The sequence below is a fragment of the Hypanus sabinus genome, chromosome 5 (assembly GCF_030144855.1).
Source record: "Hypanus sabinus isolate sHypSab1 chromosome 5, sHypSab1.hap1, whole genome shotgun sequence".
In the NCBI taxonomy this organism is placed as follows: domain Eukaryota; kingdom Metazoa; phylum Chordata; class Chondrichthyes; order Myliobatiformes; family Dasyatidae; genus Hypanus; species Hypanus sabinus.
Genome location: NC_082710.1, coordinates 108440045 through 108456752, shown reverse-complemented (window position 1 = coordinate 108456752; position 16708 = coordinate 108440045). Strand labels below are relative to the sequence as shown.

General features: G+C 39.6%; 1 protein-coding gene across 1 annotated transcript in view; it reads right to left on the bottom strand.

Annotated features, from left to right (window-relative positions):
• Positions 1-16708, bottom strand: part of clasp1a (cytoplasmic linker associated protein 1a) — a 341123-nt gene that overhangs the window by 33838 nt on the left and 290577 nt on the right. The window contains exons 32-34 of the mRNA XM_059970314.1: positions 15611-15758; positions 14680-14926; positions 1911-2101 (exon numbers count right to left, since the gene is read on the bottom strand). Coding sequence (XP_059826297.1) covers positions 1911-2101; positions 14680-14926; positions 15611-15758 — 586 coding nt within the window. The remainder of the gene's footprint in view (positions 1-1910; positions 2102-14679; positions 14927-15610; positions 15759-16708) is intronic.

Genomic DNA, 16708 nt, shown 5'->3' with positions numbered 1-16708 from the left:
AGCTGCCATCTTATTACAGCTTTATTTCATTTCATTTTCAAGGGCAGTATACGGTGCTCAGGTCAAAGACTAATTGAAAAATAGAGGCATAATCCATGTTGCAGTAATCCTGAGGTCAAAAAATATAAGACTGTGGTAATTACCCATCTGGTTAACCAATGCTCTTACAGAAAATCTGCTATTCTCAATTAGAGTTCTCTTTGTGTGATCCCCTAAGATCCATATCAATATATGCCTTTTGGAAATGGCATAGCTACCTTTTCAATTTAGGGGCCATTAAAATGCTGCCACCCATTGAACATATAAATACACTGATTTTGGGAAGAATGGATAAACTAATCTGCTTCATTAGAATACAATATAATTCTATCACTAATTATATCGAACTGATTTTCAAATGACTGGATGGAACAATACACACAAAACAGCAAGTCAAGTAGCATCTATGGAAGGCAATAAACAGTCCATGACTCTGACCAAGACCCTTCATCAGGACTGGGGAAGAAGGGGGCACAAGCCAAAATAAGAAGGTTGGGGGGGGGGGGGGGAAATCACAATTTAGTGGGTGACAGGTGAAAACAGGTGAGTGGGAAGGTGGGTCATTGAGGATGAAGTGAAAATCGAAAAAGGTAAAGGACTGAAGGAGGGGCAATCCAATAGCAGTGGACAGTGATGTAGAAGAAAGGGAAGATGGCAGTCAACCAAAGGGAGGTGATGGGCAGGTGAGGGGAAGAGATCAGGAAAGAGGTAACAAGAATGGGAAATGGAAAAAGAGAGAAGGGAATAGGAAAGCAGTAGTTACCAGTAGAAATAGTGATGTTTCTGCCATAAGGCTGGAGGCTACCCAGGTGGAAGGAGGTATTGCTCTTCTTTAGGCCTCATTAGGGCAGTAAAGGAGACCATAAAAGGCATGTTGGTACTGACAATGTGAAGTCAAAGTGAAATGGATAGTTATCGAATTTCAGCTACTTGTTTTAATAGATGCAAAGCAATGAAAATATTAAGGGGAACATCATAGTAAAAGGTCCTTATACTAATACCCAGGCCTCTCATCCTTCTCAACAAATTAATTTTTTTGGGGATTTACTAGGGTTTCCTCACCCGGAGCTTAAACTTAATTCAATCTCCAATATAAATTGCGGTTTGGTTGCTGATTACTTCAAACAAAAGCTTCCACAGCTCATAATTCACAACTTTCTCCATCATAGTAGGACACTTCACAGTTGAACTCTAAAGTATTAATGGTTATATAAGTGAAGACACATCCAAAAATCTGACATGGTCGACGACATTGGAAACATTAACATTTCACTTATCTTTCACATTTACTGATCCATTTTTATCAATAAAAAAGTGGTATTCCAATGAAAGTAAATTGAAAACCTAAAACTTTTGCTCTATTTCTGCATTTCCATTACAAGAAGTATCATGCACTTGTTTGAGTCAGACATTCCAACTTACTGCACTTCATAAATTCAATAAGTTACTAAACTGACAGAATAAGATTTTTAAAACATATTTGCAAGCTCTGGAATAAGATAACAATTGACATAGAACCAGAAGTTCATAGTTATGGAAATCTGTAAATTTAAGGCAAACAATAGAAATCATATCTTTAACTGACTCCAGGATGAAACAGGCTCCTTTCAAAGGTAAAAGTGTTCAAAACTTAGACAAATTGAAGAATATACAGTATTTACTTTAAAATCTTGGTCAAATATTTGTACCTTAACACCAATGTTTAAAATCCTGTGTGTTTTCACATTAATTATAGTGAAAAGGCATTGTGGCTAAACTGGATGTCCTTACTTATTTTGATCAAGTTTTGTAAACAGTGCTGACTGCTATATTAAACCATTAACAGTGTTCCTTAGGATTTTATCCATTGCGAACGATGTCAAATTACTTACATCCTTATCTCCTAGTGTCTCCAGAAGTAAAAGTAGAATAGTTTTGAAGTGCTCATCCCACACACCAAGAGTATCTTCTCTGGTTATCTTTAAAAGTTCCAACAACGCTGCTTTCCGCTCTTCCACTCGCTCATTGTGGTTGGAAAGTTCTTTCAGGAGATCAGCAACTAAATCTGAATGATCAATGGGTACTTCCATGGGGAAAAAACAATGCATCAATCCAGCTTGTCAAAAAGAATCCTTAAAGAGCCGTTGCAATTTAGATAAATACTGAGTAACATCTTTATCACGTCTAGCAATTAAAAACAACACAATGTACCATAAAGTTGCAGTCTAAACAGACCAGTACAGTGCAAGCTATATAATTTACAACCTTAGCATGACAATGTATTTTCCAAATAGACTACTCTATAAGTCACAATATATTACCAAAAAATCATCTCACATTTGAAACACAAACTGCCTCAATTCCAACCGCGAAAATTTAATACTTACAAATTTGTAAAAAGATAGTCGATTATGCCAAAATAACTAAAAATTATGACTGATGAATTTTAATGATCAAATCCGTCCTTTCTCATGGTTTGCTCCGGGAAATACAGATCAATAAAGTAAGACTATTCAGTATACTGTGCTAACCCACTCCTTGATAAAGATATCCATTTAGTGCCACTTGTTTGAATTTCTCTATTACTCACCAAATTTTCCCTTCTGGCATTAATGCAATTCCTCTTAGCAATTACTAGCAACCCCTTGTCAATTATTATTTAGTGTCTCTATTCTATGTTTCCATTACCTGCAATTTAAATGTTTCTTTCATGGGAAAATGTTTAAAAGCAATAAAGAACCATTAAATAAATAACAAGGGAAGTCCGATTACAAAAGTCAATTAACACAAAACATAAAAACAAAGTAAAAGATTTCATAATTATATAAAAGCAGAAAAAAGCGGCTAAAGTGAAGGAATACAGGCCCCTCGGAACATAAAAATGGAGAATTCATATTTGGTAATTCAGAAATGGCCGAGGGTTCAAGTGACAACTTTGTGCAGGTTTTCATGGTGGAAAACACATGTAATGTGCCAAAGAAAGATGTTATGGATGAGAGGACCTCAATAAAATTGCTATCACTAAATAGGTAGTACTGGAGCAAACCAGTGGGCCCAAAATAAGGCCTACATGTAGGCAAGTGCACTGGTCCTGATGGAATGCATCCATGGTAAAGGTGTTACAGGACAAACAAGGGAGAATAGGTTGACGAGGATAGATAAAGTAAAATGGGTTGATGTTGCTTACTTGGAAGGCCTTTGACAAGGTGTCATGAGGCTGCTTAAGAAGCTGCTAACTCATGGTATTACAGGAAAGATTTAGCATGGATAAAGCAGGATGCAAAGAGTTGGAATAAAGGGAGCCTTATCTGGGAGCCAATGACATGTGCTGTTCCACAGGGGTCTATGTTGGGACCGATTCTTTTTACGTTATACCTTAATGATTTGGATGATGGAATTAATGGCTTTGTTGCAAAATTTACAGAAGATATGAAGATAAGTAGAGGGGCAGATAGTTTTGATGAAATAGAGAAGCTATAGAGGACTTCCACAGATTAGGAGAATGGTATAGAAGTGGCAGAATGAATATAGTACAGGGAAGTGTATGGTTGTACACTTTGGTAGAAGAAATGAAAAGGTTGACTATTTTCTAAACGGAGAAAAAATATCAAAAACTGAGGCACTAAGGGAGATGGGAGTCCTTTTTACAGGATTCCCTAAAGACTAGTCAGCAGGTTGAGTCTGTGGTGAGGAAGGCAAATGTGTTGTTAGCTTTCATTTCAAAAGGACTGGAATATAAAAACAAGGATGCAATGTTGACACTTTATAAAGCACTGGTGAGGCCTCAGTTGGAGTATTGAGAACAGTTTTGGGCCCCTTATTTTAGAAAGGATGTGCTAAAACTGAAAATGGTTCAAAGAAGGTTCAAGAAAATGATTCCAGGATTGAATGGTTTGTCATATGAAGAGTGTTTGATGGCTTTGGGCGAGTATTAAGTGTAATTCAGAAGAATGAGGGGGTAACCTCATTGCAACCTATCAAATGGTGAAAGCCCTCGATAGAGTGATTGTGGCAAGGATGTTTCCTATGTTGGGAGAGTCTTAAGACCAGAGGACACAGCCTCAGAATAGAGGGGTGTTCTTTCAGAATGGGCATTAGGAGAAATTTCTTTAGCCCAAGAGTGATGAAACTGTATTTTTTTTTGCCACAGGCAGCCGTGGAGGCCAGGTCTATATGCTTATTTAAGGCAGAGGTTGATAGATTCTTGATTGGTCTGGGCATGAAAGGAAGGGATACAGGGAGAAGGCAAGAGATTGAAGCTGAGAGGAAAAAATGGATCAGCCATGATGAAATGGTGGAGCAGACTCGATGGGGCAAATGGGCTAATACTGCTCCTATATCTTATGATCTTATGGTTAATGACAATTTACCAAAATCCTCTCTACTCTGGACAGATCTCAGTGGGCTGGAATGCAACAAATGTCATGCCACTGTTTAATAAAGGATGCAGGCAAAAGGCAGGTAACCATAAGCCAATTAGTTTAATGACTATTTGGGAAAATACTTCAAGCTATCATTAGGGAAGAAATAATGAAGTATCGGAATGGAAATAATGGTTCCATTAGGTATACACAGCATGCATTCAGGAAATACAAGTCCTGTTAGACAATTTACTGGAGTTCTTTCGTGCCGTGGATAGATGAGAAAAGGCAGGTGTTATATATTTGGATTTCCAGATGTTTGCTAAAAGACTTAGAAGATATGCACACATTGCTTTAGGGTAATGTATTAGCACAGATAGAGCATTAGCTGATCAACAGAAGGCAGAGTTCGGATAAATTAATATTTCTCTAGTTGACGAGCAGAGTGTTAATGGGGTTGGGGCTGGACTTGCAAATATTAACAGTATACATTAATGAACTGTAATGGGGACGGAATGTCATGTATCTAAATTGCGCAGATGAAGTGGTAAGTCTGCAGAGATATATAGATGAGGGTGGGAGGAGGTGGAAGATAGGATGAGGGGGAGAGAGAGAAAGAGAGGGAGGGACCAAGAGAGAAGCATCTGGCAGTTGGAGTATACTGCTTGTAAATGTGAGTTCATCCTCTTTGGTAGGAAAACTTTAAGATCAGATTACTATTTAAATGGTGAATGATTGACGCACGCTGTTATGCAGAGGACTTGGGACTGCTCGTGCATGAATCTCAATTATTTTGCAGGTGAAACAGTTATCAAGGCAAATGGAATGTTGGCTTTCATTGTTAGAGGAAATAAATTTAAGAGCAGGGTGTTTATACTGTAACTGTACAGGGTACTGGTGAAGCCACACCTGTAGTACTGCATGTACATCTGGTCTCCTTACTTGAGGGAAGATATTCCACCATGAACCCCTTGGATCAGTGGGAGGTCCCCAAAGGCCCTTGACCTCAGTGCTCTACTTCACTTGACTATTGTTAACTTATCTAATTGTGGCTTGTTTTACTTATTAATTGGTCCCAAAGATTTCTCGTGCTGTTTATTGGTAACGCAGGTTTCTTGTGAGACCTTGTACTACTTAAGTTATATGCACTTGACCACTCATCGCTCAGTCTTGAACTAGCCTTTCAATAGTGACATTTGTTCTGAGTGATCTGTGTATCTTCGTTGATCTTCTGTGAATAAACTCTTGGTGTTTTATACTCAAATCTCCAGTTCTTTGCATCTGGGTTGATCATTACAGTGAGGATAAATAATGTCACCTGGGACTAAACTTGACGTAAAGTGGAGGAAACCAGAGGAGTATAAACCAGTCCTCATTCGAGGAACAAAAGTGAAGATGGGCAGCAACTTTACATACCTCAGTGTTATCATTTCAGAGGACCTATATTGCTAGCAGGAATAAAGGTGTAGACTATTTTCTAATTGGGGAGAAAATTCAGAAATCAGAAGTGCAACTGGTTTTGCATTATGCAAGATTCCCTGAAGGTTAATTTGCAGGTTGAGTTGGTGGTAAGAAAGGCAAACTCAGCATTAGCATCCATTTCACTGGGAATAGAATATTAAAGCAAGAATGTATTGCTGACACTGGAGAAGGCACTGGTGAGACCGCATTTGGAATATTGGTGCAATTCCGGGCTCTAGAAAGGATTTGCTAGCATTGGAGAGTATCCAGAGGACAATCACAAGAATAATCTCAGGAATGTAAGGGTTAAAATATGAGGATCATTTGATGGCTCTAGGTCTATATTCGCTGAAGCTTAGAAGCATGAGGGAGAATCTCACTGAAGCCTATCAAATATTGAAAGACAGAAAACAGAGAGGTTGTGGAGAGCACACACAAAATGCTGGTGGAACACAGCAGGCCAGGCAGCCTCTATAGGGAGAAGCGCTGTCGACGTTTCGGGCCGAGACCCTTCACCAGGACTGGTCTCGGCCCCAAACATTGACAGCGCTCCTCCCTATAGATGCTGCCTGGCCTGCTGTGTTCCACCAGCATTTTGTGTGTGCTGTTTGAATTTCCAGCATCTGCAGATTTCTTCGAGGTTGTGGAGAGGATGTTTCCCATCAAAAGGGAGTTTAGGACCAGAGGACACAGCCTCAGAATATAAAGACATACCTTTAGAACAGACATGAGGAAGAATTTCTTCAGCCAGAGGTTGGTGAAACTGTGGAAGTCACTGCCACAGAAGGCTGTGGAGGACAAAACATTTGCTTGGTATGTATAAAGTGGTTGTTGATAGGTTCTTGTTTTGTCAGGGCATCAAAGGTTATAGGGAGAAGGCAGGAAGAAGGGGTTGAAAGAGTTAATAAATCGGCCATGATGAAATGGCAGAGCAGAGTTGATGGGCAGAATGACTAATCCTATATCTATGTCTTATGCTCTTATACAATATTGCTGCTGGATTAAAAGGCACGTATTATTAGGATAGGTTGAGTGAATTCAGGCTATTCTCTTTGGACTGAAGGAGGATGCGAGTTGGCTTGATGGAGGCGCACCAGGTTAGAGGTATAGATAGAGTTGACAGGCAGTGACAACTTTTTTCCAAGGCTGAAGGAGTTAATACAAGGAGGCGTAACTTTAAGGCAATTAGAAGAAATTTAGGTAGGGAGGTAGAGGTGTTTTTAAAAAGAGAATGAGTGGTGGGCGCGTGGAACACATGGCCAAAAATGTTGATGGAGGCACACAGATTAGGGACATTTCAGACTCTTAGATAGGCACATGGATGAAAGAAATATGGAGGGCTATACAGGTGGGAAGGATTTATCTTAGAGTAGGTTAGAAGGTCAGCACAACCTCGTGGGCAGAAGTGCCCATATATTCTATGTAACAGAACAGCTAATTTGCTCAAGGCAAGCTCTCACAAATGTAATTGAGCGATACAGTGTCAAGGTCCCAACATCACATGCTGTGTGGAAGCCTAAATTCTACGCAGCACTGGTGGCCCCAACTTTGGATGCTATGTACAATTAACATCTGAGTGCTGATGCTATGAAAGGAAAAGTTTTTTTTTGCAAGAGTATGAGGCACTACAATTTTTACCTACCCAAAAATTGCAGCATATTGCTGAAATCATGTAGGAGGTAAAGTGTCAATAATCTTCCTGTCAAATCAATTGTCCGAATTTGCTGCATTTCAAATCCTACAATTCTGGAAACTGACAGGAGAATTTTCCTGGAATGAACTTCAGTTTCTACTGGAATTACATTTCCTTTTGTCCACTAAGTAAACAACTAAGGTTCACACAAAACAGAAATGAAATCCGATGATATTTACTATAAACTCAACAACTCCCACACCTACTCTTCCTACACTATCTTATAAAGGTTTCTTCCAGTTCCTGTCTCCATCACATCCTATTCAAGGACATCTGAAAAAATGCTCTCCTTTTTCAGGAAATGTGGCTTTCTCTTGTAGTTGATACAGCAACTCTTGAATCTCTTGTTTCTTATACTTCTGCTCCCATTCCATGTTCCTCCACACAGATAGATGACATCTAATCTTTACCTTTCAGCTTATGAGCCTCTGCATCCAACACATTATCCATTGTCATTTCTGCCAGCTGTGATGAGATGCCATTACTAGCCACATCCACCCCCTACACCTTCGTGGTTTCTAAAGGGACCATGCCCTCTGCCATTCTCTCGTCTTCCTCCGCTAATATCAGTGAAGCCTTATAATGTAAATTTTGTATAAATCAAAGGATCAACTTAAGAACACTGCACAGTACAGCACAAGAACAGGTCCTTCAGCTCACAATGTTGTGCCAAACCAATTAAATTAGTAATCATATGGCCAAATAACTAATCCCTTCTGCCAAAACAATGTCCATCTTCTTCCATTTGCCTCACATTCATTGGCTATCCAAACAACTGTCTCTACAACCACCCGGGCAGTGCATTCTCGGCACCAACCATCTGTGTAAAAAAAAACAACTTGCCCCTCATATCTCCTTTGAACTTATCCCCTCTCACTTTAAATGCTTGCCCTCTGGTATTAGACATTTCAACCCTGGGAAAAAGATACTGTTCATCTTCTCTAATATGCATCCCATAATCTTTTAAACCTCTATCAGATCTCTCCTCAGCTTCCACCACTCCAGAAAAAAAAAATCCAAGTTTGTCAAACCTCTCATAATAGGTTATGCCCTCTAAACCAGGCAGCATCCTGGTAAACCTCTTCTACATCCTCTCTGAAGCCTCAACACCCTTCCAATAATGGGGTGGCCAGAACTGTAAGCATTACTCCAGATGTGACCCAAATAAGTTTTATAAAGCTGTACCACAACTTCCTGACTTTTGAAATCAATACTTCAACTAATAACGGCAAGGATACCATTAGCCTTCTTAACCACCTTTTCAACACACAAAGTCACTTTCAAGGAGCTATGAACATGGACCCCAAGATCCCTCTGCTCATCAAAGGTGTTAAAGGTTCCTGCCCTTGACAGTCTACTGTCTCAATATTTGACCTACTATGGTCTAACACTTCACATTTAGCTGGGTTAAACTCCATCTGGTATTTCTCCACCCAAATCTGCAAATGATCTATATCCCTCCATATTCTTCACCATTCATCTACTCTATCCACAAGACCATCAACCTTCATATCATCCACTGACTTACTAACCCACCCATCTACATTTTCATCCAGGTCATTTATATATATCACAAACAGCAGAGTCCCAAGTACAGATCACCATGGAACATCACTAATTGCAAACCTCCAGCTAGAATAAGTCCTTTTGATCACCACACTCTCTCTTCTATGGACAAGTTGTGAATCCAAATGGCCAATTCATCACTGATCTCCTTCATTCATTTTAACCTTCTAGATGAGTGTGCCATGAGGGACCTTATCAAATGCCTTACTAAAAGTTGTGTATAACAACATCCACACCTCTACCTTCATCAGTCACCCTCATAACATCATTAGTTCTCCGGAGGTCTCAGGGATACGATTCAAATTAAAATTCCTTTTTTAAGTCTAAGAAAAAGCTCCAAAGCAAGTAGTTGGATGCAGGGAAGTTATTTTTACTGGCTTACAGGCCTACAGGAAGAGGTCACGGTCTTAAGATACAAGATGAGAAATTCATTCACATTGAGCAATCTTGTGGAAAAGCCATGGAGCCCAAGTCACTAAATTTATTTCAGTAAGTCAACAGAGAGATCAAGGTGTAAGGGGAGAGTGTGGAAATATGGTGTTGAGATAGCGGATTAACCACAGAATGTATCTTAAGGGCAGAGCCGTCTCAGTAGCACAAATGGCCTATTCCTGCTTTGGTTTTCCATATCAACTCAGGAACCATTCTACTTCACATAATTTGATCAGTTGTGCTGATAAATAGACATTTTAATCAACTGTTTATTGAATCTTTAAGTAATAGATTATTCAACTGAAATTATTTTAGTTAAATTTACATATTCATGATTCTGTGGGAATACACAAGTTTATGAATAAAACCAAGTCTCAAGATCTATGGAGAGAGAACTGAGTTAATATTTCAGGTTGAAGACCTTGGAGGTGGGAAGAGTCAAAGCAATGTCTGTGACAGAGTCCCCAAGAGGAAATGGCTGATACAGATCAATGTCAGCTGACAGATGATGATGGTGAAGATTTGTTAATTGCACTTCCACTAAGAAATGCAGAAACAGGAAGAGGAAGCAAAAAGTACATAAAGAAAGCTGGAACAGAGATGCAGTCCTGCAGATGAGATTTTATTCACAGAGCCAGAGATGAAGTAGTAATTCACCTGCACTTCTTTCAATTTCATGTGCTGTTTTCAGTGCTCACAACATGGTCCCTTCTACACTGGAGAACAGCATGACTACCTGAAAGGATGATTCTGAACTTGCAGCTTTTAAGTCTCTCTTTGACTCTTACATTCGGCTTTGTTGGAAAAGGACAAACTGAAGGTAAACTACTTCATCTTTTGCCTAGAGAATAAGGTAGTTGTCAGGATTCACTGAACTTAATCATTTCAGTCACCATCCTTTTGTGTCAGAACTGCCAGGTTCCAAGAACTGGAGCAGAGAATGCTACAGCATCCAGTGACTCCTAGTTTTCCTAGTTCCAGTCTGTGACAACTAAAAAGAGGGGAGCAGGATTGGAATTTTGGGTTGATAATTTGAGACAGGGCACTGTCCACCTGAAGTGTTCGCTCAGTTCTCTCCCCACACACTGCCTGGCCTAATGAGTATTTCCAGCACTCTCATGTACGTCTGATTCTAGCAATTGTATTCTGTATCTCACTTGTCCATAAATTTGACAAGTTCTCCAGATGCTGGAGACCTAAAACAATATACACCAAATGCTGGAGGAACTCAGCAGCACTATGGAAATGAACAGTCGATCTTTCAGGCCGGAACTCTTCTTCACAACTGGAAAGGAAAGGGGAAGAAACCAGAATAAAGCCCTTCTGAGTTCCTCCAGCATTTTGTGCATCTCACTTGTCGATGTTGCTTTTTTGTTACTCACTTCTCTATTCATTTCTTCTCCAGATAGATTAGCTGACATTAACAAGCCTTCAGCACATCTCTCAATTGGCACCAATCTACATCATTTTCTCTTGGCCTCCATCTTGTCACAGATGCATTGGTCCGATGCATTTCCCCACTCCCTTATAATACTTGCTTAATTCTTTCTAGTTCCAATAAAAGGCCTGACATTAAAAGTTAGATCTTGATTTCTCTTCACAGGTGCTGCCTGACCTGCTGAGTATTCTGTTCAGTTTCAGAATTCTTTTATTTTTTAAATTTTTTTTCCTTGCTTTTCTACTGCAACTTCAAGACTTGCTTAGTCATGTTATTTCAAAGCATCAAAGGAGATTACGTATTCAAAGGCAGATGTATAATAACTTAATGAAATCATTACTCACTTGAATAGATGCAGGGAGCAATTAGGATGTATTTATTAGCACAGTGCAATTTTTTTTTAAATTGCAGCAGTTAAAACAATGAGGATTTGTTGATCATAATATTAGTAAGATAATCTAGGAAGATTCCCCATCAATATATTGGAAATTAACAGAAAAAGAAAGATGCATAAAACATCAGGCAGTTAAGCAATACAAACAATGAAACAGCAGACTTGATTCCACACCCTTTTTCCTTTTTGCTGAATGAACCATTTCATCTAAAGGTAAATAGAACTTAAGGAATAGGCAACAGAATATGTTTCAGGGGTGTGGAGAAAAGATATAGGAATTTGGTTGTCTTCATACTTAAACTTGCAATCTTGCTGTCCTATAATCATGTATAGAATAATGTCTGGAGACCAGGCACAGGTCTTACAGTCTAAAACAAAATTCCTTGTACAGAATGATGGGTGAAAATATGACTAAACTTGAAATAATGCACTGTACATGTTCAAATTTTCCACAAATTCATTCAATATACCATTTCAGTGATAAAAAAATCTAGAAGACACTTTTTTGACTAAATGCAATTTTCATTGTTTTCTGGAATGCCAGTATCTACATTGCTGTAAAGCAGCTAAGTCAGTTTTTACCACAACAGATGCGTCTGTCAAACCAGTTTATGTTGGTTTTCTTCAGCATTCCTTGCACCCTCATTGAAACTCAACCAGCATCGCAAGATAGTTCAACTGGATACAGTCAGACACAAGAGACCGCAAACGCTGTAACCTGGAGAACAATATGCTGGAGGAACTGAACTGGTAGAGCAGCAACTGTGTGGGGAAAGGAATTGTTGAGGTCTCGGGTCAAAAACCCTACATCAAGACTAAGAATGGAGAAGGGAGGGAGAGCTAGTATAAGGGAGGTAGCACAACTAGAGCCAAAGCCACCACAGAAAATATCTAATTCAGGCGCTTTGTGGCTTCGTATGCTAATTGCTCTGCTCATGACAGCAAAAAAAACTGCAGAGTTATGGACACAGCTCGTATTGTAGAATTATGGACACAGTTTAAAACATCACATAAATCAACCTCCCCCTCCACGAACTCTGTCTAGATTTCTCACTGCTTGGTAATACAGCCAGCATAAACAAAGATCCCACCCATCCTGGGCATTCTCACTTCACCTCCAACGAATGGACAAGGAAACAAAAGCACAACAACACATACCATTAGGCTCAATTATAGCTTTTATCTCGCTGTTGTAAGGGAATTAAATGTTTCCCACACACAAGATGGACTTTTGACCTTGCAATTTACCTCGTTTAACCTTCCACTTTACTGTCTGTCTGCACTGCAATTTCTCTGTACTTCATACTGCAGATTGTTTTACCTTGTGCTACCTCAGTACAATGTTGTAATAAATTGATCTGCATGAACTGTATGCAAGACAGCTTCTTCACTCTACCTCTGTACACATGACAACAATAAAGCAATTTAAAGGTGATTGGAGGACTGAGGAAAGTTTAAGGATGATGGGCAGATCAAGCTAGGTTGGAGGGAGGTGTTACAGCATTGGGAGACAGAGGCAGGTGGATGATAGATGGAAACACACGAGAAAATGAGGCAACAGAGCCAGGTGGGAGGTTTGGGGGTGTAGGGTGAAAACAGAGTGAGCTAACACAGGAAGAAGGAACACAAAGTCTACTCGTGCTGGAACCTCAGGGACACAAAAAGTTCTACAAATGCAGGAAATCCTAAGCAACACACACACACACACACAAAATGCTGGAGGAATACAGCAAGACGGGCAGCATAAATGGAAGGAAATAAAACAGTCGACATTTCAGGCTGAGACCCTTTCTTCGGACAGATAGGATGGTGGAAAAATACAGAAAAAGCTGGCAGATGATAGGTGAGGCTGGGTGAGGGGGAAGTTGTTAGGGCCAGGGAAGCAAAAGTTGTTGAAGTGATGGAGAGCATGTGAAAGGTCACAGATGGAGGTGGGAAGGGACTGTACCAAGGGGAACAAATGGAGCAAAGTTATGTAGGCACTACATAACTAGTAGGGCAGAAGCAGGGAAAAACAATGGGCTATCAGGGCATTTAGGCGTTTTTGGATCTTGGGTAGGAAATAGAAATGGGCAGTGCAGGGTAAGGAAACTAAGGTGGGAAAGAGTAGATAGGAAGGAGATTGTCAGAGGCAATGAAGTTGGTGATGGTGCTCGAGTCAGTGGCCTGATGGTTCTTTGTGGGATCCCAGTTAAGTGGTATGCAAGAAGGGTCCGAGAGCTGCTGCCTGGCCTCAGCGAGGTCAGTCTACTAGACTACAACAGCACCATCCTTATCTGCAGGTACGATGGTTGGTATTAGTAGAGAGAGTGGTGGACAGTACATTCAAAGGGGATGGTACAACTATAGATGAGTGGAATGTTTAAGTTGAGAGGATTGATGTCTCGGTAGCTAGAGATGAAAAGATTCAAAGCAGGAGAAGGCATGAGTGGAATGTCAAAAAGAAGTAGGAGGGTTGCAGGTGGAAGAAGGAGTCATCAATAGAGGGTGGAGAATCCTAATGAATGAAAACAGAGGTGACAGAAGAGCTCAGTGTCATGGCGGACACGGATCTCACTGAGCAACAGACATAGGTGGACAAAGGTAAGGACCATGCTAGGATAGGGCATTCCACCTCAGAGAGGAGATGATCCGAGAGGATGGTTAATACATGGCAGGGACTGGAGTTGGATTCAGGGGAGGATAGATGATTAGAGGAGTTAGAGGAGAGAGAAGGGTTGGAGTGTTCAGCTAAAGTGGGATGGGAGGAAGATGGGTGCTCAAGAGAGTGAAGGATGCAGTGAGTGGTAGGGAACAAAGTTGGTTGGAGAGTAGTGGTGGACGATGAGGAATGGAATCTTATAAGTAAGGAAGGTGATAATAGGAGCCATTGAGGAAGAAATGAAAGGTAGATGAATCCAGAACTGGAACAAGGCTATGAAAAGCCGTTGGATGAAAGTTATGGGTAGTAGGTTGATGGAAGTTGGAGGGGGAGAACGGGAAAGAGGACAAAATAGCGGGAATGAAAGAGGATGAAGAGGCAGGTGGAGTTGAAGGGGGAAACAGGCTAGAAGCCTTGAACTTTGACTGATTTGAACATAAGTAGTATTTGAATACCTGGCAAATCAATTCTGTACTTTTGTTTTGGCTTTGAATGTTTAAAACATACTGATATCAACAGGTTTAACATTAAGAAAATAAATTATCTCTAAAAAACTCGACTAGATTTTTAAAATTTACCTTGATAACATTTAAATTTTTTTAAAACTTGTTTTAAAATTTTTTTGACATTGGAAAGTCAAGTCAAGATCAGTTAATTTATAAAATTAATTCTTACCATCACGGAATTGTTCCATGTCATCATCAAACATGGCTTCTTTTAAGGCTGTCTTGTCAAATGCATTGATTGTATCTGAATAATTATAAGGATTGTATTCTCGAGTCCGAGGCCCAGAGAAAGACCGTGGTGGTGGAGTATTGAGCAAAGATGTCTTGTTGTCAAGAGCTGTCCTTCCTCCTTCTATAGGCTCACCACCTCCACGAAAATCAGAGGATGGGGATGCAATTCCTCCATCTCGCAATACCTTCAATGAATATAGCATGGTTTAATTTACAAATTAGTTAATAAAAAGATTTGAAAAATAAAGATCAAAGAGCAACATGCTGTCTCCATAAATCACAATGTGGTACCTACAAAGTGTGTATTTCCCAAATAAGAGACTGCTAAGCTGGGCAACAATTTAACTTTTACTGGAATTTAATTAAATATGTAATTTGAAGGAACATAACAGAGGATGTACTGATCCTGCAGATAACAGGAGCTGATAGAAATTACTGTGGTCTATAACAAACACATTTGCAAGCCACGAATTTATAAGTTGGAGTTTGAGATTTAGAAACTTTGGTACTTAAGTAAAGGCAAGTGTGATAAATTAAGGAGAGAGGGAAAGGAGGAAGAGAACAACCTATCACAAAACAAAAAAAAGTTCCCATAGACATGCAGAAAGGAAAACAATAGCAAATGCTAATATGGGTCCTTACAGACTAAAATGGAAAATTACATTGGAGGAAAAGTAAATAGCAGTGAAATTAAATATTTTTTGTGCCTGTCTTTACTGAAGGCACACAGAAAACCTTCCCGAATTTGTGGAAAACAATTTTAAAAAGGAACCTACAGAGTAAAATTTAACTCATGTTCTGCATTTAGTGTCCCTACCCCCTCACAGATGATAAAAGCGCCAAAGTCAAATTAGTGAGAGAATACCTACATCACAGTCCTTCTTCCCATCTCGTTTAATTGGTTCATTCAAATCCTCTTGACTGCGGAAACTAAAGTTCTGGATGGCTTGTGTGACCCCACGAAGAGAGCTATAAATTTCATCGGAGTTAAGGTTTTCTGTGTCATAGTCCAACATGCTATAGACAAAATAGCCAAATATTAATGAATTATAATCTCTTGAAGACAAAATATCCAATGTACACAACTAAATTACTTTAAACATGTCAGCTTAGATTCATTGAATGGCATAGCACAAAAGGAGACCACTGGTCCACCATGCCTGTTCAGGCATGTTGCACTGCATTCAATTTTTTGGAATAGATACAAGTAATTAATTGAACAGAATTTATAGCTCATTGATCAGCTGTCCTACTGTTAATAAAATGTTCAGCTGTGATGGCACATTCAAAGTTGCGATGATTCACACTTAAGAACTAGCACAAAGCTGTCATTATTTGAAAGAAGATGCAGATTAATAAAAACATGGGAATGAGTTACAGCAAACAAAAGTTGTAGCCACTCAAAACATACAACAGAGCATGCTAAAGCCCAAAACAAGAGCCGCCTGATGAGACAAGGCATTCTGAAAAGAGTGGAGAGGGGGTTAGTTACCTGGGTGAGTAAGAACGCCTGAAGTTCTTGTGGGTAGGAACTGTGGGGATGGAGTGAGGTTGAGAAGGGGTGGAGGGATGCTTTGATAGCCCATCTGCACTCCAACCCCAGAATCGACTGCAGTCAGTGTGGTCAGAGAAAGAGAAAGAACGAGAAAGGCAAAAAAGAGAAAGAAAACTATATTCCGAGTGGCTTTTGGTCATGCTTTACTGAAGAAAAATTTCAGAACATTAATAGAAGCAGAATAGCAAACAGAGAACACCTCATCCAAGCAAGCAGCAGCAGTAGTGTTGACCCACTCTTGCCAGTACCATATGACCACACAGGGGCGACAGTGACTACACAACAAATAATGAATATTTTAAACTCAGTTTTAACTATAAGTACAAATGGAGTTTTAAAGATCTTTCTTCTTAATAATGACTATCAAATTCATTCATTTTATTGGCTTTATTTCAATTTAGTAAAATTCTTC